The 27,659-nt window shown below is 58.1% G+C and overlaps 2 protein-coding genes, 1 long non-coding RNA gene and 2 other non-coding genes across 15 annotated transcripts in view; 2 read left to right on the top strand and 3 right to left on the bottom strand.

Annotated features, from left to right (window-relative positions):
* Positions 1 to 5,535, bottom strand: part of MDM4 (MDM4, p53 regulator) — a 37,102-nt gene extending 31,567 nt beyond the window's left edge. Inside the window, exon 1 of one of the 5 annotated variants that reach the window (XM_040652938.2) lies at positions 5,375 to 5,535. Coding sequence is in view for 1 of the 5 variants with exons in the window: in XM_004934925.4 (XP_004934982.3) it covers positions 397 to 490 (94 nt within the window). In the remaining 4 variants the exon portion in view is untranslated. Of the gene's footprint in view, positions 1 to 396; positions 1,547 to 2,051; positions 2,147 to 5,374 lie in introns of those variants that run through there. The other 4 variants (XM_417957.8, XM_015299095.4, XM_004934925.4 and 1 more) reach the window with 4 other exon arrangements.
* Positions 5,536 to 5,888: 353 nt separating this feature from the next.
* On the top strand, positions 5,889 to 5,961 carry TRNAK-UUU. Its single transcript has one exon. It is a non-coding gene; the product is annotated as a tRNA-Lys (tRNA).
* A 263-nt stretch (positions 5,962 to 6,224) lies between these two features.
* On the bottom strand, positions 6,225 to 6,297 carry TRNAK-UUU. The gene has a single exon. It is a non-coding gene; the product is annotated as a tRNA-Lys (tRNA).
* A 1,137-nt stretch (positions 6,298 to 7,434) lies between these two features.
* PIK3C2B (phosphatidylinositol-4-phosphate 3-kinase catalytic subunit type 2 beta) lies at positions 7,435 to 27,615 on the top strand. 7 transcript variants are annotated; one of them, XM_046904206.1, is made up of 34 exons: positions 7,435 to 7,560; positions 7,709 to 7,786; positions 13,135 to 14,110; positions 14,666 to 14,766; positions 14,912 to 15,066; positions 15,183 to 15,303; positions 17,520 to 17,631; positions 17,864 to 17,943; positions 18,023 to 18,086; positions 18,570 to 18,716; positions 18,977 to 19,010; positions 19,344 to 19,539; positions 20,386 to 20,508; positions 21,164 to 21,331; positions 21,481 to 21,592; positions 21,665 to 21,807; positions 22,377 to 22,565; positions 22,742 to 22,835; positions 23,101 to 23,195; positions 23,274 to 23,454; positions 23,526 to 23,633; positions 23,716 to 23,808; positions 23,918 to 24,047; positions 24,300 to 24,436; positions 24,560 to 24,729; positions 24,875 to 25,031; positions 25,129 to 25,238; positions 25,335 to 25,536; positions 25,688 to 25,812; positions 25,883 to 26,000; positions 26,119 to 26,200; positions 26,288 to 26,394; positions 26,476 to 26,604; positions 26,749 to 27,615. In XM_046904206.1, the coding sequence occupies exons 3-34, from the start codon at positions 13,196 to 13,198 to the stop codon at positions 26,935 to 26,937; spliced, it is 4,887 nt and encodes a 1,628-aa protein (XP_046760162.1). In that variant the 5' UTR covers positions 7,435 to 7,560; positions 7,709 to 7,786; positions 13,135 to 13,195; the 3' UTR covers positions 26,938 to 27,615. The 7 variants fall into 7 exon arrangements, 6 of the variants coding, with proteins under 6 accessions (XP_046760162.1, XP_015154583.1, XP_046760160.1 ...); XR_001470254.4 differs by lacking the exon at positions 7,709 to 7,786 and having other exon boundaries at positions 26,288 to 26,398; positions 26,749 to 26,928; XM_015299097.4 differs by lacking the exon at positions 7,709 to 7,786.
* LOC121107614 lies at positions 11,611 to 20,604 on the bottom strand. Its single transcript, XR_005841885.2, has 2 exons — positions 20,480 to 20,604; positions 11,611 to 12,378 (listed from the first exon to the last, which is right to left on the bottom strand). It is a non-coding gene; the product is annotated as an uncharacterized LOC121107614 (long non-coding RNA).
* Positions 27,616 to 27,659: the final 44 nt, after the last annotated feature.

Raw genomic sequence — 27,659 nt, 5'->3', positions numbered from 1 at the left:
CTTAGAAGTTTCAGGAAGTCGGTGTTTAAAAATAGCCCTGCATGCATATCTAAAATGATGATCGTGTTGCTGTGCCCCCACAGCTGCTCTTTTAAAACAGATCTGCCTCAGTGCCCAACAAACAGCTGGGTGGGAGCTGGGACAGCTCTGCAGGCAGTGAGGCTGCTCTGGCCCTTTGGAGGATGCTGCATGGCTGGGTGAGGAACCTGGACCTGCCAGCTGGGGGCAAACTGCAGCTCTCCACCACGCCATCAGCAAATTCCTAACGTGCTGAGGCCCTTGAGTCACAGGGGGAGAAGACAGAAGCTGAGTCACAATAACCCCAAGGGAAATCTTTACAGGAGTGCAACCCCCTGAGCAGCCAGCACTGATGGCAATGATTAACATGTTCCCCACCTGCTTTTTCAAGAGGAGAAAATCTGCTAAAGCTGCTGCAGGCTTCACCCCAAATGACCAGATGTAGGCTATAAACGAACAAATTTAACAGCATTACTGGCTGAGCAGGTGAAGTGATCCCTTCTTGGAAAGGAACAAAAGGGGAAGTCCTGCTGCTATTTGAATGTGTCAGGCCCTATCAGTTTCAGTATCCACCCAGACAGCCCAGCTTCATAAGCACAATGATTGGTAATGACTCACGCCCTCAGCACAGCCCAGTACAATCTGTCCCATGCAAAGCAGGTTCAAAACCTTCTCTATATTTAAAGAGAGAGGACAGTGTAAATTAACCACCCACTGAAAAAAAGGAAATTGAACCTGCTAGAGCTTGAGTCCTGACCTCTTCTCACAAAGCATCACCTCAGCTCTAGGGCACGCACCAATCCAGCACTAATGCTGTTCTTACAATGAATTCTCCATTTCAGCATTCATCTGGTTGCTTTCTTCTTAAGGCATTAGTAAAGCAAATCCTATAACTGACTCTTGCTGACATTCTGGCAGAGCATGAGATGAACTAAATAGGAAAGCCTGGCTCCTGAGCTTGCCTACACAGACTGAAATGTTGCTTTTAGGATGGCGGGTGACACACTCTAGACAAAACAGACTAAACATCTAGCAGGCAGAGTTAACACTTCAATAAGCAACATGTTTTAAAGTCAACATCCAGAGTCCCACACTCAGCCCCTATCCCTCCCATGGCCCATCTACTGAGAGATGCTGTGACTTTGCAAAAGGCTGCTGACGTTCCTCATACCATTGCATTTCTCAGAAATAAAGCACTGCCAGGAACAAAATCATCCCTAAATATCAAGCATCTCTAAATAAAGCGTGATTAATGCATCTCAAATTCAAGCTGGGTACATAACACTGGGAGTCACCACATTAGGTATAACTTAAGTGACTTAATAGCTAAAACCACTGCCAGCCTTACATTTCTCCCCACGTTTGTACTCCACAGTGCCACACATGCTGCAACACAAGCCACCCACAGAACCCATTACGCCGCACGATCTGTGCTGTACTTTGAACTTACCAGCCTTGAACTTCCCTGCTCCAAGTCCTCCCTGTGCCTCTGCTCCTGGTAAGAGCTGTGAGCACTCTGCAAGAGCCTGGCTGAGCTCCCTGCCAGCTGCAGCTAAATGCATCAGCTTTGGGTGGCAGCTGCAGGAGGTGTGAAAAGCAGGCAAAAGAGGAGAGAACAGTGGGTTTCCCCTCCACCCTGCATTCCTGGAAAGAGATTCTGCTCCTCCAGGTTACATCTCAGCTACTGTCTTCAAGTTTTAATTGCTTCATACTCCCTTTATGAGGAAGGCAGACAAGTCACCACCTTGCCTCCAGACTTCACATCAAACTGTACTTTTTAGTAAGCTTGATTCTTAGCACTGACTTGTAGTAGCAGCTTTCTTTTAATTAGGTTAAATGAGCATGCAGGCTCTAAGACATGCCCAGGCTGCAGATACCCACAAGAATGATGGAAGCAGCCACCAGTTGTTCTGCCCAGCACTGCCAGGACAGAAAACCTCACTGCCTGCCCTGGTGGGGCTGGTCAGAAACAGTGCCAATTCCTCCATAACCTCCCCTGCAAGTACATCCTTCCATTTGTGCCACATATTTACCCTGCAGTGCTGAAGGCGTCCAGACTAGTTTGTAGACAACAAAGTAGCAGTGAACTTAATGTTGCTCTCCTCTACAGCTTCAGAGCTGTATGTGTAACAGAGACTGGTCCCCACACACTAATGCCTTGGAACAAATCATGAATCACAAAGTAGTCATGGGGTTTTTTTCCACTTGAATGCTTTATATGGTCATGCACACTACAGGAACAAGCAGCCTGTTCATTTTGTGAGTAAAAGTTCCTGAAAGAGATCGGGACCCCATGAGATCACAGCTTATTTGGTGCTCACAGAAAGCAAAGCTTGAGACAAAGAGCACAACTAACAGACCCACACGTGGGTGCAGGCATTGGGTGCATGGATGTCTCCTGGCACTGTCCATAAAGTTGAAGCTCTAATTCTATTTCAGTTTGCTTTAAGCCTCACAAGAAATAATGCAGTTTTTACCTATTGTGCAAAGTAAAAAGAGCAGCAAGGAGTATAAAGTAGGCATGACGCTGTCTGGTGGATCTATAGTCTCAGTAACAGCTCATATCAACAGTGGGCTAACGCCTGAGTTTCAATTCTTGTTCCCAGTCACCATCCTTCTTCCTGCTTTCAAATAAAACAGAATTTCTACAAATAAATAAATAAATTCACCACCGTATGTACAGTATCACATACAGAGAAACCCCAGAGAGAAGGGTCCAAGCAAACACTAACCTGACAGCTGAGTCACAGTTAATTAGGTTTGGCCCTATCAGTGGGAGGCTCCTGTGAGCATTCATGCCTGCATGTTTGCCTGCCCACCTATCAGCCAGCTTGCTAAAAAGAGCTTTACTGCTCCTCGTAAACCACACCCTGCCTGCATCTTTAGCCCATCACTGCTCTGCTGCTGCCTTTCTTTGCACCACACATTTCATCTGATTGCATCTCTTGCGCTCCCATCAAGTCCACCCATCTCCTCTGGGAGAGCTGCAAGATATCAGCCAAGGAAACATCAAAAGGTACCTTTGTAGTGCCACCCCCCAGCGAGAGCCTTTTTGCAGGTATTTGTCTTCCTGAATGCAGTGCTGACTGCTGCTGGGGGGTTCTGGCTCACTGCTTTAATACTGACTTGCATTCAGTTAGGAAAAGCATCCTGAGAAACGCTCAGTTTCACAATGGAAAAGTCCCTTAATGCGTTACTTATGCATTTAAGCAACTAAAGGCAGGGCTGCTATTTTTAACGTTCACTTGAAACATTAATTTTAAAACACCCTTTTTGGAAACTTTTCTGGAGTACAATCCAAATCTAACAACAAAAACGTCGGAATTTCCCCTAATAAAAGCTCCATTGCTGAGATGTTGCACCTGCCATGAACTGTGTGCTCTCACCTAAAGATCTGCCAGCAGTACACCAAAATACCCCAACCTTTGATGAATGTTAGCAGTTATCAAGCACAAATGTTATGCAATGCTATTGTATTACAAACCCAGCTAAAGAGGGGGAAAAACAAAACTGACTGTTTCAATTAAAAATGAATGCTGGCAAATGGCTCTGCAAATCTCCCTAAATCAGCTGCTGCTGACAGCTTTGTCGCTGGTGATGTCTGGAACCCTGCAGCAGCTCCACCCCACCGCACACACTGCTGTTTCCATTTACCCCTATTTTAACATATTACATTGTATTGGTTCTTCTTCCTAGGCTACTTTTCTCAAATCCTGCTTTAAGGGGGTGTCAAATCAATATCACTATTTTAACACACAGATGAAGCAAGTCAGATAATTAAAAAAGCTTCTCCTGCACCAGATAATGGCTATATAATACCCTGACATGACTGTGCTAAGTGTTCCTGTCACAGCACAGATACAGTGTTAAGCACTTTAGAATATAAGCGAAACTGAAGCTAATCATCTAAACCTATTTTTCTTGCAGCAGTGAAAAGCCCTTAATTTAATCCTATCTTCTAGCTGCATATGTTTGCCTGAGGAGCTTGCACAGAGCTGAACATCTAGGGGCTTTTGCAATACTGCTATAGAAGAGTTACTAAACACATAAGCATTCACTCAAGCTCCTATTGCAAGTCTGTTTGCCACACACAGCCCTCAACACATTCCTGAAGCCACGAGCACTCAGTGCATAAACTTCAACCTCTTTCCATCAGCGTTTACCACACAGTTTCACAGTGCTAAGTGCAATGCAGGGCAGAGCTGGGTGACCCTCCAGATCCACCTGGCAGCAGCAGCAGCCCCAGCACCCTGCTTAGAGCAGTGCTGTAACGCAGAGCTGCCAGGGAGCATGGCATGAACAAACACCAAAGCAGATATAAGTGCAACCTGTAACAGCACTGTTTCAGTGGCCATTTCAATCTTGTCACCCTTTCTCTAAAATAGTTTATAATTTGCATCTATTAAATTCTGCCGCAATCAAACCTGACTCTCGGTCTTTCACCTTTGCTTTTAACCCAGTGACCTGCAGCCCTTCTGCACTACCCCAGGCAGCAAGCCAAGGTTGACCACCCTAAAAAACAGGGCTCATCTAAAGTCCATCTTGTGTAATAATTGCAAAACATCACTCATCTGCTCTTTGAGTTATTCATGGTCTCTGAAAACACTTCCTTCTTGTTAATACAGCTCTTAGAACCACTGCTTCAACAGTTACAGTGCCAAAGGCTTTGGCCCTGGAAAAGCACACGGTAGGGTTTAAGGTTAATGATGTGAAGGCCTCATGATGTGAAGGACGGTATAAACAGTTCCAGCCTCCTCCCCCTGTAGCCAGGCTGTGACACGCTCCTCTGAGATGCCGACCGTGCTGCCAAAGGTACCAAAGTGACAGATAATTGTGAGCTATGAGAGAGCTTAGAGAGGAAAAAGCGAGCACTAGTGCAGAGGTGCAACACAAAACAGCACTCCTCACGTCTCCCCTCATTGCTGCAGCACGGGGCTTAAGCTCACTGCGAGCTCACGTCAGCTGTCAGCCAGCAGGAGGACCCTTAAAGCCTTCAGCACAACACCCAATTAGAACGACAGTGAAGTTTGGAAGCGTGCTTCTGAACGGCACTGACACGGCTCGGAACGGCCTCACGCAGGCAGAGCCCCGTGCTGCGTTTCGAGCACAGCTGAAAGCACCGCGCACAGCACAGCCCGAACGGTGCTGCCGAAACAAGATTCCACGTGAGAAGGTCGGAGCTCGGGTTTGAAGCTTCACTTTCCCTCCGGGCACCACATGGGGACCGCAGCACTGCCCCTAGCGGCCACGGCATGGCGTGAGGCTCCCGCCCCCCCCACAGAGGCCGACTCCACCCCCCCACCCCCCCACAGAGGCTGCCCACCCACTCCGGGCCCCGCTCTCCGTTTCCCCGCACCCTCTCGAGCCCCGCGGCCTCCCCCGGTGCTGAAAGCGGCGAAGCTCACCCTACAGCTGCTCCATGGGGCCCAGGTGGCCCGGGCTGGGGGGAAACCCCCCTAAACCCCCCGCGGGCTGCGCTCCTCCATCTTCGCGGGGCCTCGGCCGCCACTTCCCCTCGGAGCCAACATGGCTGCGGGGCCGCTTCCGTGCGGCGCCCGGCACGGCGCGGCCGCGTCATAGAGCATACCGGAAGTGTTCTCCTAGAGAGGACGGAATCCGCGCCCGCTCCCTGCTGTGGAAGACCGCCGTGGAGGACCGCGCTGTTGGGCGGACCTCGCGTCCCACTGTGCCCGGTGTGACCCCACAGTGCCTCCTCTTACCCCCCACCCTGAACTGAGATGCCGCCCAGAGCTCTGCATGGTCGCCCCCAGCCCTCTGCGAGCCCCCCCCGCTCATTCTCCAGCCCAGCGTAGTGCTGCGTTTACTCAGCAGCGTGCTGATATGAGTGGCGTCAGCATTACGCGCTCAGAGCCCGGATAGCTCAGTCGGTAGAGCATCAGACTTTTAATCTGAGGGTCCAGGGTTCAAGTCCCTGTTCGGGCGCTGCAATTTTTGCCTTTTGCTGTGGGATTTGGATTCTTTCCTCTCTGATGGTCGTTTGTTTTCCTTCTTTTTTTTCCCCTCTCTGCTAAGGGGCGCAGCCGGGACTCCAGGAGGGGAAGTTGCCGCTCTTACCCCAATTTTTAAAAGGTTTTCGAGGGCAGAAATGGCCAGGAGAGCTTCCTGGGAGTTGTGGAATAAAGAAAACAAATATATGAAGTTAGAAAAGGAAACGAAAGAAAAAGCGATGCGCGAAAAGAATCACTCGCCCGAACAGGGACTTGAACCCTGGACCCTCAGATTAAAAGTCTGATGCTCTACCGACTGAGCTATCCGGGCTCTTGGAGAAACGTGTCTCTGCGCATCCATACGGCTCTAAACGAGGCGCTGCTGTGTTCGTGCCTCCAACCTTCTGTGCACCACTTCGTTCCCTGCACCCCAAACCCCTCCTCCCCTGCTGTCAGTTTGCACCCCATCTTACTCCCCCCACCCCCTCCACACACACCGCTCCCACCTTCTTGCATTCAGAGCATCAGTAAATAAATCAAAGCAGATTCCTGCTGCGCTTTATTCCTTCTGCAGGTGCGGTGGTTCTGGGGGTGAATGTGGGGCGACGCTCTGCTTCCGCAGCATAACCCAAAGGCGGCACAGAGCACTGCTGCTGCGGGGATGGCAGCAATTGAGAAATCTGCGCTGTTCCAAACGGGATTAAGCAAAGCTCTGAGGAAAGAAGGGCAGGAAATGATCCGTTCCAGGACTGGGGCACGTTTAGTTAGCGGGATTCCTCCAGCAGCCCCGTGTGCGCTGTGTCCCTGCGGTGGGTGACATTTGCCATCAGGGGGTGCGGTTTTGCAACGTCTGATTTCCCCATTAGGGTCCAGCTTCGTTCACAAAGTGGGCACGGCGAACACCAGCACGACCTCCCTTATCCTTGGGATTTCCTACCGTAGGGAACCTGAGCTCGAAGAGGGATTGGCCGGCCTGATCTTCAACCCCTACGACTCCGTGACTGCGATTGCCCAGGAAACAGAGCCTGGAGTCACCCCGTGCTGCCACCAACCCCAATCCACACGCAGCGGCAGCCGGCTGGGCCGGGAGTGCCAATTACCGGCAAACCCAAACCACAGCTCCGGCCGCAGTGCCTCTCACACCAACCCACCACGTGCAGATACTCCTGAGTGCTCTTCTCCCTTTGCTGGGAGCGCTGCGGGCCGCCCCCCACCCACCCACCCACCCCCCACTCCCAGCCCCATCCAGAGTGGGTTACGGGGTGCTCTCACCCCTCTCTGCAGCTCCCTGCAGACGTTCACCCAATGGAGATGGTACTTTTGGATTGGAAGGGGGGAGGGGGGGTGGGGATGAGATCGCAGTGCGGGCCCCGCATCCCCTCCATCCCACGGGCTGAACGCAGCGCTGGGGCCGCCCCCGGCCCCGCTCCGTGCAATGCTGCGGACCGCCGGGAGATGGCGCCGCTCCGCGCCGCGCTGCGCCCCTCCATTGTCCGCCGTCGCCGCCGCCGCCGCCGCCGCCGCGCTCCGTCCGCCCGCAGCCGCCGCCGCCGCGGCGCGGCCCCGCGCTGCCCGCCGGGTCCGCTCGGAGCAGGTAGGGCTGCGGTGCGGCGGTGGAAGCGGCGCCGCTCAACCGGGAGCGGTGGGGTTTGGGGGCGGGGGGAGGAGGCCGGTCCCGCGGTATTTAGCGGCTCGCTCCGGGTTTTGCGCTTCGCGGCGTTGATCCGCGCTGTTCGGTGCAGCGCTGCGGGGAGGCGGTTCGGCTCCGGGCAGCCCCGCGGCGTGCAGCGCCCGAAGGACCGCGGCGATGCGACCCCGAGGTAAGGGGGGTGGGGGGGAGGTGCAGCAGAGCTGGGGTCCCGTCCTTAAAGTGTGCGGTGAGGGGGGGGGGGGGGGGGGGGGGGGGGGAGAGCTGTGTGGGGTGCGTTGCAGAACAATGGAACGGTGCCCATCGGATTGCGAAGTTGCCAGGTGTGAGCGGTGGGGAGAGGCAGCGCTGGGCTCCGTGTGCTCGGCCGGGATGTCAAAGCGACCGTCCCCCCCCCCCCCCTCCCCCAGGATGGGGATGGGGACGGGGACAGCCGGGGCTCGAGGGCAGGGTCAGCCCTTCCCACGGTGCAGCCGTGGGCTCCGGGCAGCGCACGGGGCTGGAGGTACTTCTCAGGATGCCGGGCTGGCTGCAGCCTGGATGCTCCCTGCTCCTGGATCCTGAACTTGCAGATACGTTCGTGTGTGTATTTAACAGTAAACTCCAGAGAAATGTGAGCTATTGCCCTTAAGCGAAGGAGATGTATTGACTTAACCGCAGCTATTCGTGTGTATATGCCAAGCACGAATGCAATTGTTCACAGGATCTGGGCTGGGGTGAACGAGCAGAAAAATCAATCCTTTCCTCCTAAATCGAGAGGGCGAGGAGGGCGTGGGGTGCGATGGGGTGAAGGAAATGGGGTGCTCAGGTCTCGAAGTCCCCAGTCAGGTGCAGCCCCACCTCATTTCAGCAGCACCACCCGAAATACCGAGCCTGAAATATGAAAGCTGGAGCTGCGGGAGCGAGGAGCCGCCTCTCCATCCTCGCGCGCTGCAGTGTGAGTGCATGCTGTGCGTTGCCTGGATGCACACCGCGACGTGCAGCCGCTGCCAGAGCCCTGGGGGTGAGGCTGCAGCCACCGCCCCATCCCGAGCCAGGCGTTTCCGTGTGCTTTGGTGCTGGGGAGGAGCGGGGCGCGCCTGGCCCGCATGCATGGCTGTGTTTTAATCCCGTGAGATGTAAATCCAAGCGGTGCACGGAACCGGTTCCCGTCGCGGGGCCGGATCCGGTGGCACCCCAATGGGGAGAGCCGGGAGGTGGCACAACCCGAGTGCTGCGTGTCCTCTGGATGGTGGGGAACCCTGTGGCTGCAGGAACTGAACGTGCAGCCCACGATCCTACAGTGAACCCTCTGCAGAGCAGGGGCAGCTGCAGCTTCCAGCGCCTCCCAGTGTGAGACGCCGGGCTGGCAGTGTGAGGGCAGCGGGGGTCACTGAGCCTGGGACTGCTGTGCTTTACACTGTGGGCTATACAGGGTGTATGTGTGTATAAATATGTGTGTAACAACGCCTGCTGGAAGGAACTGAGGAAGCTGAGATTTGCATAGGAGCCGTGCGCCCGCACCGCAGGCAGCCCCTGGGGATGCTGAGCACAGACAGAACCCGGCCCTGGGTTTGGGTGCCGGGCCCAGGAGGAGGCAGGGCTGAGTAATTCAGAAACCCCAACCCCGGGTGTGACATGGGTACACCTGGGGTTGGGGAGCGGAGGGCAGAAGTGGTGGGTGGCTGTGCAGAAACGTCCCACCCGTGTCCCTTCCTGTGTCCCCATCACTTTTACTACCAGATCTCGGGCGAAGTTCAACATCCCTGTGTGGGTGTGCGGCTGTCACACCTCACTGCAAGGCTGTGACATCCCACAGCTGTCCCCTCTGCTGTCCCTGGGCATGGGCTGGATCCTGGGCAGAGCTCCCTCCTTCAGCTGCTCCAGGTCAGGGGTTTTCCCATCCTGAACCTGACCCATCTTCCCCAGGCAGGATTTCCTCCCGAGGGTGGAAATGCGTAGCAAAATGCTTGAAGAGCATTTGGCATCAGACCATTTCACATCCTGCCTCCTCCAAAGAGCTCGCGCTGCGCCGGGCTCTGCTCTGCTATTAATAGGAGACGCATGGGCCTAAAGAGGAAGAAACTCCTCGTGCTGAAAGGCAACAGGTTGGGAGCAAATGGCGTTGTTTGTTTTCAGGGCGTTTGCTGGGCTCGGCGTGTGCAGGACGGCATGCAGAGCTGCATGGGGAGAACATGGAGATCCATGGAAAGCAGTTGGAGCAACTGCAGAGCGTCTGTTGGGATCAGGGTTAGGGAGAAATCGGGTCGGTTTTGCTGATTATTGGTGTGTTTTGGTGGTGCTGAGTGTGGCTCCAGGAATGATGCGCTCAGGGTTCTGGTTTTAGGTGACCAGATTTTAGAGCAATTTCCCTTTCTGGAGCTGCAGTTCCAACCTGGGAACAAAATCCCACACTGCGGCTGTGTCAAAACACAACCTGGGGACCAACCCAGCGAGCTTCCCTTGGTCACTGCTTTGCTGGGAGCTCCCACAGCTCCCTCTTCCATTTTGGAGAGGGAGAGAATTGAGAGCAGAGTTAATTTCAGTGCAGGAAGGGCTGGGTCTGCATGCTCTGGAGTGCTGGAGCCAGAGAGGGGCGCACAGCCCCATTGAGGAGCTGTGTGGGGCTGGTTCTGGACATGGGAGCATCCTTGCTACTGGAGCTCCCGGACACCCCTGGAGCTTTGTCAGCTTGTAGCATGCTGGGAACGTGGCCCTGGCCCCATCCAGTGGGAGCAGCGGCAGGATGGATGGACCTGCAGCCCCAGAGGTGAAGCTTGATGCTTTATCCTCCTCACTGCTGCTCCTCCCTCTGCCGGATTATAAATGGCCAGGGATTGTCTCCCCTTGATAGGCATAACCTCCATCCCCCGGCTCCCACAGCCAGCGAGGTGCCCCTCCAGGGCTCGCTTTGCTTCCTCGCCCTCAGCTGTTTGATGTCTTCCCAAATGCTTCAGCTGTTTCGATCTGCTCCCCATGCAGCTGCCTGTGAGGGGGAAGGGAGGGAGGGATGGGAGAGCACGGGTCCCCTCTGCACCTCCATCTCCTCCCACTCTGATGCTCAGCTCTTTGCATGAGGGCTTGGATTGTCCCTGGGGGATGGGGACAATGGGAGCACTGCAGAGAGCTCATGAGCTCCAGAGAGGTACCAAGAGCATCACCCAGTGCTTGGGGGGGGGGGATGCAGGTGTAGGAGGTGGGGAACCCCGGGGGCACAGCTGGGGGCTGCAGGTGTAGGAGATATAGGAGGTGTGGGATGGAGGCAGCGTTTGTGTGTCTCAGAACTGGAGGGAAGGTGTGTTTGGGGCACTCGGATGGGGTCCCTCTGCTCTGCTGCTGACATGTGCTGCTGTGACAGCGCAAAGAGCCGCAGCTCCTGGCAGGAGCACCAGGGGATGTGGTGTCTGCGTGTGGTTCCCCACAAGGCTGCAATCTCTCCGACTGCTGCAAAATATGTCGAAAAGCCTTTTAAACCACCACAGCTCGGGGCTCAGGGCGGCGGGTTTCCCAGGACAAGTGCTTTCCCCTCCTGGGCTGCTCCACGTGCTGGAGGAAATCAGCACAGCAAAGCATCCCTCCGAAAGGTCCCGAGGCTGACGTGACAGTGGCAAAGGCCAGGAAATTTAAAGTCAGCGAATGATCCCTATATGATGAGTAATGGGATTTTTAAAGAGGAAGAGAAAAAAAAAAGAAATCTATCTGCTCGTCTCTGCATCTCTGGAATTCAGTTCTGCCTCTGGAGTCCCCTGGCTGAGTCCTCATCCGCAGCTCTCAGCCCTCTGTAATTTCTTTCTCTAATAACTGCAGGGTGGAGGAGGCATTCAGTGGGAACGGCCCCATAGCAAACCCCGGTGTGGAGCAGCTGTATGGGGCTCCTTCAGTGTGGGTTTGCATCTCCGCGGTCCCGCTGCCCTAGGATGGGGATCACCGCTTTGGGGCTGCTTTGCCTGCAGTGGGTGCTTCTGTTGGAGATGAGGATGGGTTTGCAGCTTTGTCAGCCGCAAACAACAAAAAAACTGGGGGAAAAAATCCGGTTTATTTTATTGCTTTGGGGTTAAAAGCAGATTTGCTTTGTTCAGCTTCCAGCACCGCCAGCTTTGGGGATTGCTGTCTTTCCGGGAAGAGCCCATGGCTGCCAACAGGGACCAAAGTGCTGGGGAAAGGGAACACCTCCAGTCTGTCTCCCCACAGTTTGGACACCTCAACAAAGCTCACTGCAGCAGGGTGTGCAGCCAGCTTCATGCTGGGGCTCGTGCTGAGGTTTGAGTCCCTGCTGTCTTTGGGAAGAAATGTGTTTGCAGCAGGCAAAGCCTGGGCTGGGCTCATTAGCAGCCATCTGGTCCGTTTAAAGCCAAGTGGCTCAGGGGCTCTGGGGGCAGTTTGGATGTCCTGGGCTGCCGTGCTCAGGGCAGACCCCACGTCTGTCCCTCACTGAGTCTCACAAACCCTGGATGGAGCAAGAAAGCACCCAGCTGGCTCTCAGCTCCGGAGATGTCAAATGCTGAGCGTCTCCGGGGGGGGCTTTGGGCTCACTGCGCTTCTCTGTTTAACATCCACTTCGCGATGTGTTTTGCTGGGCAGGGAAGAGGAGGTAATCCTTCCTTGAAGGGCGATTCCTGGCCAGGAGGAGCAGCCGTCTCTGTGTTCTCTGCTCTGAGGTCGTTGCGGTTTTGATATCGTGGTCAGGGCCAGAAAGGTGGTTTCAAGTCGGGCTTTTCCGTCTCTCTGCTTACAGCTGAGTTCTGCAAAGTCGCTGGGTTTGGAGGCTGTGCAATGCTGGGGGCCCTGGGGATGTATCAGCATCCCTGCTAATGCACAGCATTACGGAGCTCTGAACACCTCCCCTGGGGCTGGTGGGCTTCGATGGGGTTGTGGGGGGGGCTCAGATGGACCCGCTGGGTTTGTTTGGGAGGGTTGGGCCGTGTTTCTTGTTCCCTGAAGCCTCAGGGGTGGGGGTGGGTGGGCGCAGGGGGAATAGCAGTGGGAGCTGGCAGCTGTTTGGGGCTACACGTGGGTCCCTGGGCAGAAAGCAGCGTGTGCTGGGCAAAGCATGTGGTTTTTTGCTGGTGTTTCCCAACGCAGCGATGCTCCCACAGCTACCAGGGAGCTCGAAGCCGTGCGCTGAGCTTATAGGGCCCCATACAGCTGTGAAGCGCGTGTGGGCAGCGGGGTTACGCGTTGAGTCAGCCCCAGACGTCGGCCCCGCCGCCTTCCCCACTCGGTGTCTTATTTTATCCGTCTTATTTTGTCCTCGGGGAAATCCAGCAATAGCCCCACAGCTGTGGGGCCGAGCAGCCCTTCTTCCCAGCCCACCTGGGGGCTGCCAAGTCTTCACTTAAGCCACCGCGCTTCCGAGCTCCTGACGCTTCCTCTCTGTGCTTGTAGGGAGGAAGGGCCGTACCTCCAGCCCTCCGTATCCATCCGTGATGGGCTCCTCCGTTCCAAACCGACCCCTGGGTGCACACCCATGGCCTCGGCTCTCTCGTTAGGTCCTTAACGAGCTCTCCAAGCCCTTCACCTTCGCCTTTCCCCTCCGCCCAGGTGGCCGGCGGTGCAGCATGCCTTTCTCCTGAGCCCTGAGCGCGGTTAGGATCCCGGAGCGATGTCCGCCACGCGCGGCAATGGAGAGCACTGGAAGTCCCTGGAGTCGGTGGGTATCAGCCGCAAGGAGCTGGCGCTGGCCGAGGCCCTGCAGATGGAGTACGACGCTCTGTCGCGCCTGCGGCAGGACAAGGAGGAGAGCCGGGCCAAGCAGCGTGCCGAGCCGCCCCTCATCTCCTGGGATGAGCCCGAAAACACCCATGGGTGCACCGGGATCAAAGCGACGCGCGGCCTGTCCGGCTCCGACCCTGCGCTCTGCAATAACGCCCTGCCCGAGGGGCTGACGCCGGGCCTCCCCGTGCCCCCACCGCGGCCCAACGCTGCACCCGCCGGCACAGAGGGTCCAGCCTGGCTGAAGACCCCGCTGGCCGGGGACTACCTCTACATCTTCGACGGCTCCGAAGGGGACTTCCTCGGGGAGCCCCTCAATGGCACTTCAGCTCTCGACAGCGATGGGGGGTCCCCCAAAAAGCTCTCCCCGCCGCCACTGCCCCCCCGGCACTCCGTGCGGAGCCACCCCGAAGGCAGCCGGCGCCTGGGGAAGGGATCCCCGCCGTCCTCCAAAGGATCCCAGCCCAGGGACGTTAACGTGTTCTCAGCCCATGAGCAGCCCCGTGGCAAGCTGCTCGCCCGCCGCATCTCCGAGGAGGATCCCTACGGCCTGGCCGACTATGAGGGCATCAACGATGCCATCACCTGCCTCAACCTCAAGTCCACCTATGAGTCCCAGGTGCTGCGGGAAGCCGCCCGCGGCTGGAAGGAGGGCAGGAGCATCTTTGAGAAGGAGTCGAGCGGTAAACCGGTGGCACGGAGCAAAACTATGCCCCCCCAGGTCCCCCCACGGACCTACGTGTCCCGGTTCGGCAACAGGAAGAATGTGGCACCCAACAAGAACCGCAGGATCTCTGCCGACCCGGTAAGGGGCTGTTCTCTCCCCGCAGATGGCAGCGGGGTGGGGGATGGTTGTGTCCCTCCTCCCAGCCCTGCTGTGCCCCCCGGGAGCCTGGGGAGTGAATGCTGGGGGGCTGCAGTGGGCTCATGGCCCCAAGCTCAGCTCCCCCCAGGTCCCTGCTCTGTGGTGGGTGAGCGATGCAGCTGGTGGGGGCCGTGTAAGTCACCCTCAGCTTCCTCGCTGCCAGAAACCAATTATAAAAGGGCATTAAAATTGTCTTTAGTGGCTGCTGTGTTCTCTGCCTTTCTCTGCCTCCCGTTAGCTGCTGGCTGGGTTAATTGCTCTGACAGCGGGGCCATTGTTTGCTGCTGAAGAGCGATGGAGGCTTGGGGACCCCCAAGAGTGGGGGGAGCCTGGCTCTGCTGCAGCCCTCAGTGTCCCAGGGTTGGTCCCTTGGCATCCTGGAGCCCATCTGCGTGGCTGGGCAGGATGAGGCTCCCGAGCTATGCAGAAGCAAGGTGGGATGAGGGAGGCATGAAGCACCTGGGTGTTGCTGATGGGCTCGTGCTCTACCCACAGGTCCCCCCCAGGCCACGCTCCTTAGCCAATGGCTATGAGCTCTTTGAGGTGTCAGAGGAGAGGGACGAGGAGGTGGCTGCTTTCTGCCATATGCTGGATGTGTGAGTACCGTGGACTTGTATGAGCCATCCCTTGCTGCACCCCAAGCCCTTGCCTGGGGCTGCTGGGCTGTGTGAGATGTCCCCAAATGGAGGCATTTGCAGAGGGAAACATAAAGCCACCCCTCAGCCTGCCCCTTGCCTGCAGGCTGCGGTCCAGCTCCAGCCCCCAGGACTATTCCCTGACCGGCTTCGTGTGGAGCGCCGTCAACCTCAGCCCCGAGCACCTGGGACATGGCATCAGCCTGAAGGTGACAGTGCTGTGTGACAGCCTGCGGGAGCCCCTCACCTTTACCTGCGACTGTAAGTGGGCTGCAAAGTGGGGACAGCCCCCCAGCAATGCCAAGGGGGGGAGTTAGGGAGGTTGCGTGGGGCAGTGCCAGCCTGGGGGTGCTCACCTCTGCTCCCTGTCCCTATAGGCTCCTCCACCGTGGATCTGCTCATCTACCAGACCCTGTGCTACACGCACGACGAGCTGCACACCGTTGATGTTGAGGATTTTGTGCTCAAGCTGTGTGGCTTGGAGGAATTCTTGCAAAAGTGAGTGGTGGAGAGGGGGAAGCGAGCACCGTGCATCGCTTGTCGGCTCATGAGGATGGATGGATGGATGGATGGCCAGGGTCAGTCCCTGCCTCCTGAACCATGCGGTGCTCTTGCCAAAATCAGCCTGTTGGGAGCATCCTTCCCCAGGCAGGATATAAGTCAGCTGTGCCTCACGCGCCCGCAGCCTGGGGATGGGCCTGAAGACCCAGGAGCTGCCAAAAAAGCTTTTTGGGAGAGCATCAATAACGGCCGTGTCACTCCCATAGCTTGTTTGTTAAATCACAGGATGAGGTGGAAAACACCACTTCCAAGTGAGGTGGCAGAGACTTTGGGCTCCTCAGAAACGTCCTGCACTGCAAAGCAGGGAGAAAGGGGACAGTTTTCCTTTTCTTGCTAAAGCCAGGACCGTGCAGAGCCCTTTGCACGCTCCCCCCAACTTGCTGCTCCCCCCAGCACTGCTTTTTGCTGCAGGAAAGCTGCAGTCCTGGGTCTGATGGTTGGGGAAAGCTCCATCCAGAGCGAGGTGCAGCGTGGAGGCAGCAGCAGCCATGCACTCGTGGGCACATGCAGTGCTTCCCAGGACTGCCTGCAGCAAATGAGCTCCAGCTCTTCTTGGAGAGCAGCCCCACAGCCTGGCCCTGCTGCTTCAAATCGTGGGAGCTTTGCCATGGCGGCCAGGAGCTGCACTTTTAGGCCCTAAGGGGGCAGCTGGGAATTGTTCAGCACAGGATAGCCTGCACAGCACTGGCACAGAGGCTGCAGAGCCCAGCACATGTATGTACATATATGCTTTTGTGCATGGGTGTGCATACACCCGTGTGTACGTGTGCATATACGTGCATGGCTGCAGCAGGGTTGCTTGCACGCAGCAGTTGCATTGCCCCTCAGTACCCACAGCATTTCAGTTGTTGGGTTTTTCCCTCCTGTAAATGCTGTCGTTGTCAGCAAGATGTTCTCTGTTTTCTCTAATGAGGCTTAACTAGAAGCAGCCGCTGCTGGAAAAATGGGATTTGCACCAAACAAAAGGACGGTGCTTTGCCATCCTTTTACAGCCTGCACTTAAAGAGGAAGGCAGGGCTTTTAGGATGGATGCTGCTCAGGCAGACAGGTGGGGCTGTGGGTCCATCTTGGGCTCTGCTGGAGGATTCTTGGGTGATTTAAAGTGAATCCCCTCATTTCTACCTAACTTCTCCCTTAGGAAAGTGGTCGCAGTTGTGTTGGCCTCCCTGGTATCCCAGCTGGAGGCATCCTGGGCTGGGAGCAGTACAGCCCGTCCCCAGCGAGCAGCTCCTGTATCTCCCACAGCCCTCAAAGGACCTTTGAGAAAGCCCTGGGAAATAAAGCCCTTTTGTTGTTGGCCTTTTCTTTCCACATCTTCCCAAAGCAGAGGAGATGCTGGAAGTGCCAAAACCCTCCACGCAGAGCCAGTTGGGCACTCAAGCTCTCCAAATCAGCCCGAGCTGCTGCTGGTGCTTTCTGCCAGCTTGCATTTGCAAGGTGCAGGGGAAAGGCGGGGCTGGGCTGAGCATCCCAGGGGATGTTTGCATCCCGAGGTGGGGTGCTCAGGATGCTGGCCCTATGTGATAAGGGCACGTTGCTGCCCGAGTCAGGCTTCCTGCAGTGCCTCCTCCCCATCCTGCAGCAGGGCAGGGCCTGGTGCTGATGGCCACGCAGTGTTTGGGGCTCCGTGTCCCCATTCCCTGCAACCCTCCCCCCTCACATCCTGCCATTGCAACTCCATCCTGCCATTGAGCCTGCAGATGTGCTGCCCGCCCTGCGGCACTGTGCCCAGAGGTGACAGCAAGGGCTGAATTGGTTCTTTCTACTCTGAAGCTGGCAAAGAAAGCAGGGCTGTATGGCAAGCTCCACGGACCCTAATGTGGGCCATTCCCATTCTGCAGAAGCCCACGGTGCCAGGCTTTCAGCCAGCCTCCTCCATGCCTGCTCCCAGCAGGGCTGGCCACAGCTTTATGGAGGGCACAGAGGAAGGAGGAAAAACAATAGTATATTCTTAGGGCTTTCCTAGCACAGCAACCCAGTGAAATGTTTTGCGGGCAAGGGAAGCACAGCCAAACCCTGGCCGTGCTCAGCCACAGGGTGTTAGCATAGGGTTGGAGTTGGGGGATCTTCCCCCAGCCTGTTCCTAGTGGGTGGAGAGGGGCCGTGCAATGGAGAGGGGCTGTGCAATGAGGCTCTTGTCTGTGTCCCCACAGCAAGCACGCTCTGGGGAGCCATGAGTACATCCAGCACTGCAGGAAATTTGACATCGACATCCGCCTGCAGCTGATGAGGAGGAAGGCGGTGCGCAGCGACCTGGCCAGGACGGTGGGTGCCAGCACAGGGATCACCCTGAGCGCCTGCACAGGGATCCTGCCCTGATCCTGCACTCCCACCACTCCCAGGGATGCTTTGCTGGGTTAGGGGTTAGCTAATGCCAGGTGCAAGCTCCAGTGTTGGAGCTCCCAGCCCCATATCAGCCTTCTAAGGGGGGTTCCATCATGGGAAGTGGGGCAGGAGGAATGGCACAGCACATGGCACAGCCTCTCTCCTCCTCCAGGCCAGCGATGACCAGAGCCCCTCCACCCTCAACCACTACATCCACCTGCAGGAGAGGCCTATCAAGCAGACCATCAGCAGGTAGGGGGGGACAGGGCGAGCACAGCCCTGTGGTGCCCACCCTCCTCACAGGGCTGAGCTCTGCTCTCTGTCCCCCCAGACAGGCTCTGAGTCTCCTCTTCGACACCTTCCACAACGAGGTGGATACATTCCTGGCAGCTGAGGTGAGTGCTTTTGGGGGCGCAGCCTCTCCTCCTGGGGGAGCCATCCCTCTGAGCATTGCTCAGTGCTCCTGCACGGATCCTCCCCATCCCACCCCGTCCCAGGGGGCTGCCACACACCCAGGAGGACAGCATTGCCACAAAAGAGTGGGTTCCCATTTTCCCCTGGACGCCAGCAGCATTTACTGTGGACTTTTCCCCCTTGTGATGGGGCTCTAAGGGTGCTTCAGGGAAGGGCAGAGGCTGGGAAATGAGGGGAAACTGAGGCACGGGCTGATGCACTCACTATATGTGGTATGTAGCAGGCTGGGGAGCTGCTATGAAGACCGAGGGCAACATTTATTCCTCTCCTCAGTATTTACTTATGCACAGCAGGGTGCAGATGTTGCTCCCTGCCCCGTGCCCTGTTGCTGCAGCCTCCCCAAAGGACCCGGGCTCCGCTTTGCCCTGCCTCTGGGCTCTGCTCAGCCTCCCTCTGCCCCACAGGGAGACTTCCCACTGAAGGCAGAGCGGGTGATCCAGTCGGTCATGGCCATCTGCAACGCCTTGGCTGCCGTTGAGTCGCAAGAAATCACAACAGCCCTCAACCAGATGCCCCCCTGCCCCTCCCGCATGCAACCCAAAATCCAGAAGGTAAGGGCTGAGGAAACCAGGGGTGGGTGCAGAGGGAAAGCCCCTCTTGCAGGCTGATCCCATTCGCTCTTTTCCTTTACACCACGTGGAAAATTCCTCAATAGCTCAGAGCAGGCAGCAGCTGAAGGGCCGGGACCTTGGTGCTCACCCCGGCTGCTTACGTAAAGCTGCTGGCTTGGAGAGCTGCTGCCGGCCGCAGCGACGCATGGGGCTCATGCTGATATTGCTCTTGTGGTTTTCTTTTCTTTTTTCCTCTGCAGGATCCAAATGTTCTGGCCAAGAGGGAAAATCGAGGTATTGCAGTTCTCCTCCTCCCCTTCTGGGCTGAAGTTCTCGGTGCTTTTAATCTTCAAACCCCTCCTCCTCCTCAATTATTAAGGCCGAAAATGGGGTTGAAACCCTTCTTAAGGAAAGAGTTCTTCAGGAGGCCGTGCCTATTGTTCCTCCCCGTCAGCTCAGCAAAGTGGGAGTCTGCAATTCCTGCAGTTCCTCCTCACGCCCCACAGCAGAGCCCTGCCCGGGGTCCCCTCCAGCATCCCAGCCCCGTGTTAGGGCCACCCTATGGGACTCAGCAGGGCTGCAGGTCTGGGGCAGCTCCACGTCACCCCTCTCCTTTCTCCCCTGCAGAGAGGATCGTGGAGAGCCTGACGGCCGCCATCCTGGACCTGGTGGGGCTGTACTGCAGCACCTTCAATGCTGACTTCCAGACAGCTGTGCAATGGAGCCGGGAGCACGGCGTGGTGCAGGAGGCTCGCCTGCTCTCCTGCCCACTCTCCTTCACCGTTTACGCCACACACCGCATCCCCATCACCTGGGCTGCCAGGTAGGGCAGCCATGTGGACCTCACTCAGCCTCTACCTACATGTCCTCAGACCCATGAGTTCCGTCCCTAGGCTGCTAAATGTTCAGCATGAAAGCTAACCCGCCCCAAGGCTCTTCAAAGACAGGCTTATGAGCCATGTTCGGCATGCAGCGAGCAATGCTTGCACGGTGCAGGCGGATGGCACGGCCTCTGTGCTGCTCTCCCTCTCCAACCACACAAATCAACAGCATCACTCCTGGGCTCACAGCCTCCCTGGCGATGTGACAGATGGCCCCAGTGCCCGTGCCCGCTCTCAGCCCCACGTAGGGGAGACGGTGGCAGTCCAGGAGCCCACCGTGGGGAGGGCGAGTGAGGCAGCAGCATCGGCTGCAGCCGCCCCGCCGGGGACCCCTCGCCTTTGTCCTGTCTTTAATGTATTCCCCCTGGTGACTGGCTCCGAACAAAGCCGGTAGCCTGGGAAATGCCGACATCCCCTGACCTCCAGCGCCCCGCAGCCCTCCCCGGATTGTCGCTCGGCACCTGCCACATGGCAGGGCCCCCCCGGCAGCCCCCCGTGTGACGGTATGCGCGATGCCATATGGTGATGGGGATGGGAAGGACAGGGGCTGCTGGCTCTGTATCCACCCCCCCCCCCCCCTTGTGCAAAGCTGGGGAAGGCGAGCCACTTGCAGAGGGGCTTCGTTAGAGTGTGGCCAGCCATGGGAACAGATCCAAGCCTCCTTGCTCCCCCCCCCCGTCCTCCCAACCCCACTGCTGTGAGGTTTCCCCTTTGGCTAGGTGAACCCCAAGCACCCTCAGAGCTGTGGCTGCCCCCCCCCGCTCACATTTCTTTTGCTCCCCTTGCAGCTATGAAGATTTCTACCTCTCTTGCTCCATCACGCACGGTGGTAAGGAGCTGTGCAGCCCCCTGCACACCAGAAAGGCCCACGTCTACAAGTACCTTTTCCACCTCATCATATGGGACCAGCAGTAAGGCAGCGCCCTGGCCGTGGGGTGGGCATGGGTACCTGGTGCCGTCCCCAGCCGTACTGCCTTCTCCAGCAGCTCCCCTCTGTGCCTCTCCCCAGTTTTCGGATTATGGAAGCTCTTATGTCATCCCCAGGAATAGCACCTGCCCCCTGGCGCCAATCCCCCACCTCCTTTTTGCACCCGGGAAAGGGGATCTGCTCCCAAAATAGCCCTGGGAGAAGGCAGGGAGGCTGTGCCAAGCCCTCGCCATGCCTGGTATTTGCAGAGAGGTGGGGATGGGAACGGGATAATTTTAGAAGGTGCCTGTGCCCCTGAAGGACGTGCGCCCAGTGGCAGCCGTCCCCTCTGCCCGTCTCACCCGTCCCTTGCCCACCCTGTGGGCAGGATGCCCTGAGCTCCTTGAGGACCCCCACACTGACAGGGAGAAGCTGGGACGAGGTCAGTGCTCAGGGTCCCCCCATCACCTACCCGGGGCAAAGCAGGGGCATGGGAGCAGCCTGCTCTGTCCAACATGGGGGGCGGTATGCCCATGACGTAAGGGTGCACGTTGCACCCCCGGTGCCAGCAGCGAAGGCATTTGCTGAGCTCTGTTGGCATTCCGAGGTGGGGGGCCGGGGCTGACCCGTGCCGTGGGGCTCTGACTGCTCTCTTGCAGGATCTGCTTCCCCGTCCAGGTGAACCGACTGCCGCGGGAGACGCTGCTCAGCGTCACGCTCTTCGCCGTGCCCGTCCCCCCCCCGGGGAGCTCCTCCGACACCAACAAGCAGCGGCGGGTCCCTGAGGCTCTGGGCTGGGTCACCACTCCGCTCTTCAACTTCAGGCAGTGCGTAGGGCGTCCAACCACCACGGGCACCCCAGGGTGGGCCGTGAGGGTCCCCCAGGGCTCAGTGTGGGGACGCAGCATCGTTGCAGCGGTGCCACCCCAACCCCAGGGGAGCAGCCCCACAAACAGCCCCCCCCTTTCTCCTCCAGGGTCCTGACCTGCGGGAGAAAGCTTTTGGGCTTGTGGCCGGCGACCCAGGACAACTCCAGAGCCAGATCGAGTGCCCCCAACTTCAACCAGCCCGACAGCGTCATCCTGCAGGTGGGTCCCAGCAGTGGGGCACCGGGGGGGGGGGTGCCGAGCCCCCTCTCACTCACCCACCCTTTGTCCCAGATCGATTTCCCCACCTCTGCCTTTGACGTGAAGTTTGTGAGCCCGCTGGCGGCCGACGTGAGCCCCAAGTACGAATTTGGCAGCCTGGGTGAGGAGGACCAGCGCAGGCTGCGGGAGGCGATGCAGAAGAAATCGCTCTATTGGTGAGCAATGGGGGGGATCAGCGCCATCCTTCCTTGGAGGGGTCTCAGCTGAGCTCTCCCCGGTGTTGGCTGGCATGCACAGGGGGCATCTGGGGGCCTGATCCTGCCTCCAGCAGCTGGTCTGGGGAAGCAGCTGGGGCTGGAGGATGAGTTTGAGATTTGGCGGAGCTGCGCTGCTCAGTGCTGCTGAGCCGGCCGGCGTCTGCTGGTGCTATAAAGAGGGAGGATCGGGTGTCAGCAGCCGTGTCTGGATCCACAGGGCACGGCAGCAGTGGTGGATGTGTCCACACTGACAGCCACCCCTCCAGGACCCAGCGACAGCGCTAATTTTGCATGCAAAACATCTGGGTGCAAGGCCAGGCAAGCTGGTGTGGGATCCCTGCAGCAGCTCGGTCACCCCTGTGATGGGTGTCCCTGGGACCAGGGGAGCACCCGGCATCATGCAGCGTGGCACAGCCCCATCCACTGGCTCTCTTAAGGCTGTGGAGGGTTTTATCCACGCATGGTGGGGTCGGAGCGGTGCCCTGTGCCCAGGCTTTGCCATCCTCACTTGCTTGCTGCTGCTGCAGGTTGACAGATGCAGACCGCAAACGGCTGTGGGAGAAGCGCTACTACTGCCACGCGGCACCCGGCTCGCTGCCCATGCTGCTGGCCAGTGCACCCAGCTGGGAGTGGGCCTGCCTGCCTGACATCTACGCCCTGCTGAGCCAGTGGACCTACATGAGCCACCAGGATGCCCTGGGGCTCCTTCATGCCACGTAAGCCTCTGTTGCATTGACATGGGACAGTGCGTGCTGCAGGTTGTGGGCTTCGGTACCCGCTTGGTGGAGCATCCAACCCCATTGGTGCCGTGTCCTTGGTGGAGGGGTGGGCAGGGCCCCGTGGTGGCCATCCCATGGGGTTATACTGTCCCTGTGACAAATACCTTATGTAGGTTCCCAGACCAGGAGGTGAGGAGGACGGCCGTGCAGTGGATCGACTCCATCTCTGACACGGAGCTGCTGGACTACCTGCCCCAGCTGGTCCAGGTGTGTGCTGCCATGGGGGTGCTGCATGGGATGTGTTCTGAGAGAGAGGGATGCAATGTGATGCGCGGTACTGGGATGGGGGTGCTGCACGGGGCACATACCGGGATTGGGATGCAGCAGCGGATGTGTGCTGGGTTGGCAATGTGTAATGGAGTACATGCCAGGATAGGGATGCAGCACTGGGCACGTGCTTGGACCAGAACACAGTTGGGGCGTGTGCTGGTCCTGCTGCACCCCAGAACTATCCTCTCTTCCCCTAATCCAGGCCTTGAAGTATGAGTGCTACCTGGACAGCCCACTGGTGCGCTTCCTCATGAAGCGAGCAATCTGCGACCTGAAAATCACCCACTATTTCTTCTGGTGAGTCTTAGGGGACCAAGAGGGGGCTGGGGGGGCTCCAGGACGTGCCTGACCCCACCATGCTTGTGCTGCGGGCAGGCTGCTGAAGGATGGCCTGAAGGACTCCCAGTTCAGCATCCGCTACCAGTACCTGTTGGCAGCTCTGCTGTGCTGCTGTGGGAAGGGGCTGCGGGAGGAGTTTGACCGGCAGTGCCTGCTGGTCAACACGTTGGCCAGGCTGGCCCAGCAAGTGAGGGACGCCGCGCCATCCGCACGCCAGGTGGGTGTTGGGCTCTGCGGGGTCTCACAGGGTCCAGCCAGGTGTCAGCCACCCAATGTCCCTCCCCACAGGGCATCCTGCGTGAGGGGCTGGAGGAGGTGAAGCAGTTCTTCAAGGCTAACGGGTCGTGCCGACTGCCGCTCAGCCCCAGCCTGCTGGTGAAGGGGATCGTGCCCCGGGTGAGTGCTGGGGTTGGGCTATCATCACCCGCCCGGAGCCACCCATCCCTGATGAGCTGCCTTTTCTTTCCCCGGTTGGCAGGACTGCTCCTATTTCAACTCCAACGCCGTCCCCCTGAAGCTCTCCTTCCAGAACGTTGATCCCCTGGGAGAAAATATCCGGGTCATCTTCAAGGTCAGTTCATCCTCCCTGCACAGCCTGAACCTCAGCACAGCATCTCCATTCCCGGAGGGATGCTATTCCCCTGGCACCCTTGGTCTGATGGCTCCCTGCGGGCTTGCAGTGTGGCGATGATCTGCGGCAGGACATGCTGACACTGCAGATGATTCGGATCATGAACAAAATCTGGGTGCAGGAGGGGCTGGATATGCGCATGGTCATCTTCCGCTGCTTCTCCACGGGCCGTGGACGAGGTAACCCAGCATCAGGGCATCAGTCAGCAAGTTGTGATGCTCTCAGATGGGCAGTGGCGTGGGAGGTCCTGGGGCTCTGTGGAGAGAAGCCACCACGGGTTGCTGTGAGCCACTGTTGGGTTTGATCCCTCCAGACGGTCTGTAGGAACGTGACTTTGTAGGGTCACCTCAGGGTTGGTGACAAGGGGTGCCGGGATCTTGGTGCTCCCCGGGTGGGAAGGACGGGTCTCACCTTGCTGTCTCGGCTGCCAGGCATGGTGGAGATGATCCCCAACGCCGAGACCCTGCGTAAAATCCAGGTGGAACACGGCGTGACGGGCTCCTTTAAGGACAGGCCACTGGCCGACTGGCTGCAGAAACACAACCCCGAGGAGGATGAATATGAGAAGGTGAGGAGCAGCCTGGCAGGGTCCCTGCCCTGCGTGTCCACCTCTCCAGGGATGACATACATCTCATGGGGGAGCGGGGAAGGTGAGCTGCCCCACATTTCCCTCTCTCTCCATCCTTTCCAGGCTGTGGAGAACTTCATCTACTCCTGCGCTGGCTGCTGCGTGGCCACCTATGTGCTGGGGATCTGCGACCGGCACAACGACAACATCATGCTCAAGACCACTGGCCACATGTTTCACATCGATTTCGGCAGGTTCCTGGGCCACGCTCAGATGTTTGGCAACATCAAGAGGTGAGGAATGCCTCTGATTTCGCCCTCCTTCTCGCTGCAGTTGTCCGCTTGGGGTTGTGGTTCTTTAACGTCGGGGTTCCTCCTGACTTTATGGGTGAAGTTCCTCTCCTCGTGCCTCTGTGCTCACTCTGTGCCCCCAACGCAGGGACCGGGCGCCGTTTGTCTTCACCTCAGACATGGCATACGTCATCAATGGGGGGGACAAACCCTCCAGCCGCTTCCATGACTTCGTCGACCTGTGCTGCCAGGCTTACAACCTGATCCGCAAGCACACCCACCTCTTCCTCAACCTGCTGGGGCTGGTGAGAACCTGGGGCCACTCAGAAGGGGTGACCACGGGGTGGCTGGGGGATGCGTCCTCATCTCACCACCCACCCTCACCCTCACCTCGCTGCCCAGATGCTGTCCTGTGGCATCCCTGAACTTTCCGACCTGGAGGACCTCAAATATGTCTACGATGCACTAAGGCCGCAGGACACCGATGCTGATGCCACCACCTACTTCACCAGGTATAGGATGTGGGTTGGTGACTCCCAGGAGGGAGGCATGGCCACCAGCTGCTTCTCGACCAAGTGCCTCCATGCTAACACGTGGCCTTGTTGCAGGTTGATCGAGTCCAGCTTGGGCAGCGTGGCCACCAAGCTCAACTTCTTCATCCACAACCTGGCGCAGATGAAGTTCACGGGCTCTGATGCCCGCCCAACCCTCTCCTTTGCCCCTCGCACACACACCATCAAGACGTCCGGCCGGATCTGTGATGTCTTCCTCTGCCGCCATGAGAGGGTCTTCAACCCCAGCAAGGGCTACGTGAGTGGGGATGGCTGGGGACAGTGTGAGATGGGCAGAGGAACAACTCGCTCTGTCCCGGAGTGTTCCTTATCCCCAAATCCCTGACACGGCTGGGTATGGGACATCCTGTGTTGCCTCCATCCCGCATCACAGCCCCATCTCCCCGCAGACCTACGTGGTGAAGGTGAAACGGGAGAGCCCGAGCGAGGTGACCTTTGTGCAGCGCACCTTTGAGGAGTTCCAGGAGTTGCACAACAAGCTGCGCCTGCTCTTCCCCTCCTCGCTGCTGCCCAGGTACCCCCAGACCTGGCACCAGGCTTTGCAATGCCCTGCAGGGTCGCTGAGTGTCTGTGCCCTTTGACAGCTTCCCCAGCAGGTTCATTATCGGCCGGTCACGAGGAGAGGCGGTGGCTGAAAGGAGGAAAGAAGAACTCAATGGTTACATCTGGCACCTCATCCATGCTGCCCCCGAGGTGGCCGAGGTGCGGGGCTGGGGGACCCCGGGAGGGTGGGCTGGGGGTGTTGGTGAAGATAACTTGGGTGGAAATGGGGCAAACATAGCGCGTGAAGCACTGGTAACAGCCCCTCCTTGCCCTGCAGTGTGACCTCATCTACACCTTTTTCCACCCGCTGCCCAGGGATGAGAAAGCAGCCAGCACCAACCCGGCCCCAAAGCCGGCAGGTAGGTGGGCTGGAGCGGGCCCCATATCCCCTCCATGGCCCTTCCGTGTCCCTCCTGCTCCCCTCCCCTGTCCCTCCTCCTCTCCAGACACCACGTGGGCTCGTCCCCTGGGGAAGGTCGGCGGGGAGGTGAAGCTCTCCATCTCCTACAAGAACAACAAGCTCTTCATCATGGTGATGCACATCCGGGGGCTGGTAGGTGCGCAGTGTCCTGGGATGGGACGGGATCTGATCCCACTGCCTGGCTCACAGGGTGCCCCATGCTGTGTCCTCCAGCAGCCCCTCCAGGATGGCAATGACCCTGACCCCTACGTCAAGACCTACCTGCTGCCTGACCCCCAGAAAACCACTAAGAGGAAAACCAAAGTGGCCCGGAAAACCTGCAACCCTACCTACAATGAGATGGTATGGGGATGGCGATGGCAACGGGGGTGATGATGTTTGGGGATGGTGGTGGGGGTGGGAGTGGCAATGGGGATGGAGATGAGGATGGAGCTGGTGGTGATGGGGGGGCAGTTGGAGGCTGTGATTGAGGTTCTGACCCCACAGCTGGTCTACGATGGGGTGCCTCGGGGTGACCTGCAGCAACGGGAGCTGCGGCTGAGCGTGCTGAGCGAGGAAGGCTTCTGGGAGAACATCCTCCTTGGGGAGGTCGGCATCCGCCTGCGGGACCTCGACCTGGCACAGGAGAAGATGGGCTGGTTCGCCCTCGGATCCCGCGGCCACGGCACGCTCTGAGCTCCAGGAATGGGCACCGGTGCCAGGAGGTGCCCAGAGGGACCGGGAGCTGCCGATAGACATCTTCTTTCTTAAGTTTACCTTGTGTCAAGGGAGCAATGCTGGGGGGAGCAGGGGGGGGGGTGGGGAGGAGTGTCAGGGCAATTCGGGGGGGGGGAGGGGGGGGGAGGGGTGGTTATTTCTTCCTTTGGGATATCTGTATTTTAATTTTTTTAATGACAACCTGTAGCGCACGGCCGGGCGCCGGGGCGGTGGTATCGCCAAGCTTGGTTTGGGGACGTCCGTCCCCCACTTTGATGCCAGCGGGGCCGTTCCCAACGCAGGGGATTTGCTCCCAAAGGAGAGCAGCACGGCGGGATCCCATCCCTTAATGGGGGACCCCCGCCGACACCCCCGCGGCCACCTCCTTTCCTTCCCCCCCCGCCTGGCCCTGCGCTGGGGTGCAGGCTTGGTGCCTGCGGTGCTTTGTTTACAGCGAGAGCTCCGTAAACGGACGAAATTGTTTCTCAGGATCGAGAATAATGAACTTAAACTTTATATTAAAAGTTGTAAAGACTGTATCGAGAGGGAGAGGGCCTGGGGGAGGTGGTATGGGGTACACCCCCCCCCCCTCCCCTCCCCCAAAAGGGACCCTCCTGGCTGTAGCAGGGCAGAGTGAAAATAAAGCGATGAAGTGCACGGGGCGGCGTGGGACCTCTTGTGACCCTACAGGGCCGTGGTGG

Source organism: Gallus gallus, chromosome 26 (genome assembly GCF_016699485.2).
Source record: "Gallus gallus isolate bGalGal1 chromosome 26, bGalGal1.mat.broiler.GRCg7b, whole genome shotgun sequence".
NCBI classification, from domain to species: domain Eukaryota; kingdom Metazoa; phylum Chordata; class Aves; order Galliformes; family Phasianidae; genus Gallus; species Gallus gallus.
This window is presented reverse-complemented; position numbering and strand designations above follow the sequence as displayed.

Bases quoted from the DNA above. Each gene is read 5' to 3' on its own strand.
- PIK3C2B (XM_015299097.4), top strand. From the start codon at position 13,196: ATGTCCGCCACGCGCGGCAATGGAGAGCACTGGAAGTCCCTGGAGTCG. The intron at 15,067-15,182 runs GTAAGTGGGCTG...CTGTCCCTATAG, and splicing joins CCTCACCTTTACCTGCGACT to GCTCCTCCACCGTGGATCTG. The intron at 21,332-21,480 runs GTGCGTAGGGCG...TTTCTCCTCCAG, and splicing joins CCGCTCTTCAACTTCAGGCA to GGTCCTGACCTGCGGGAGAA.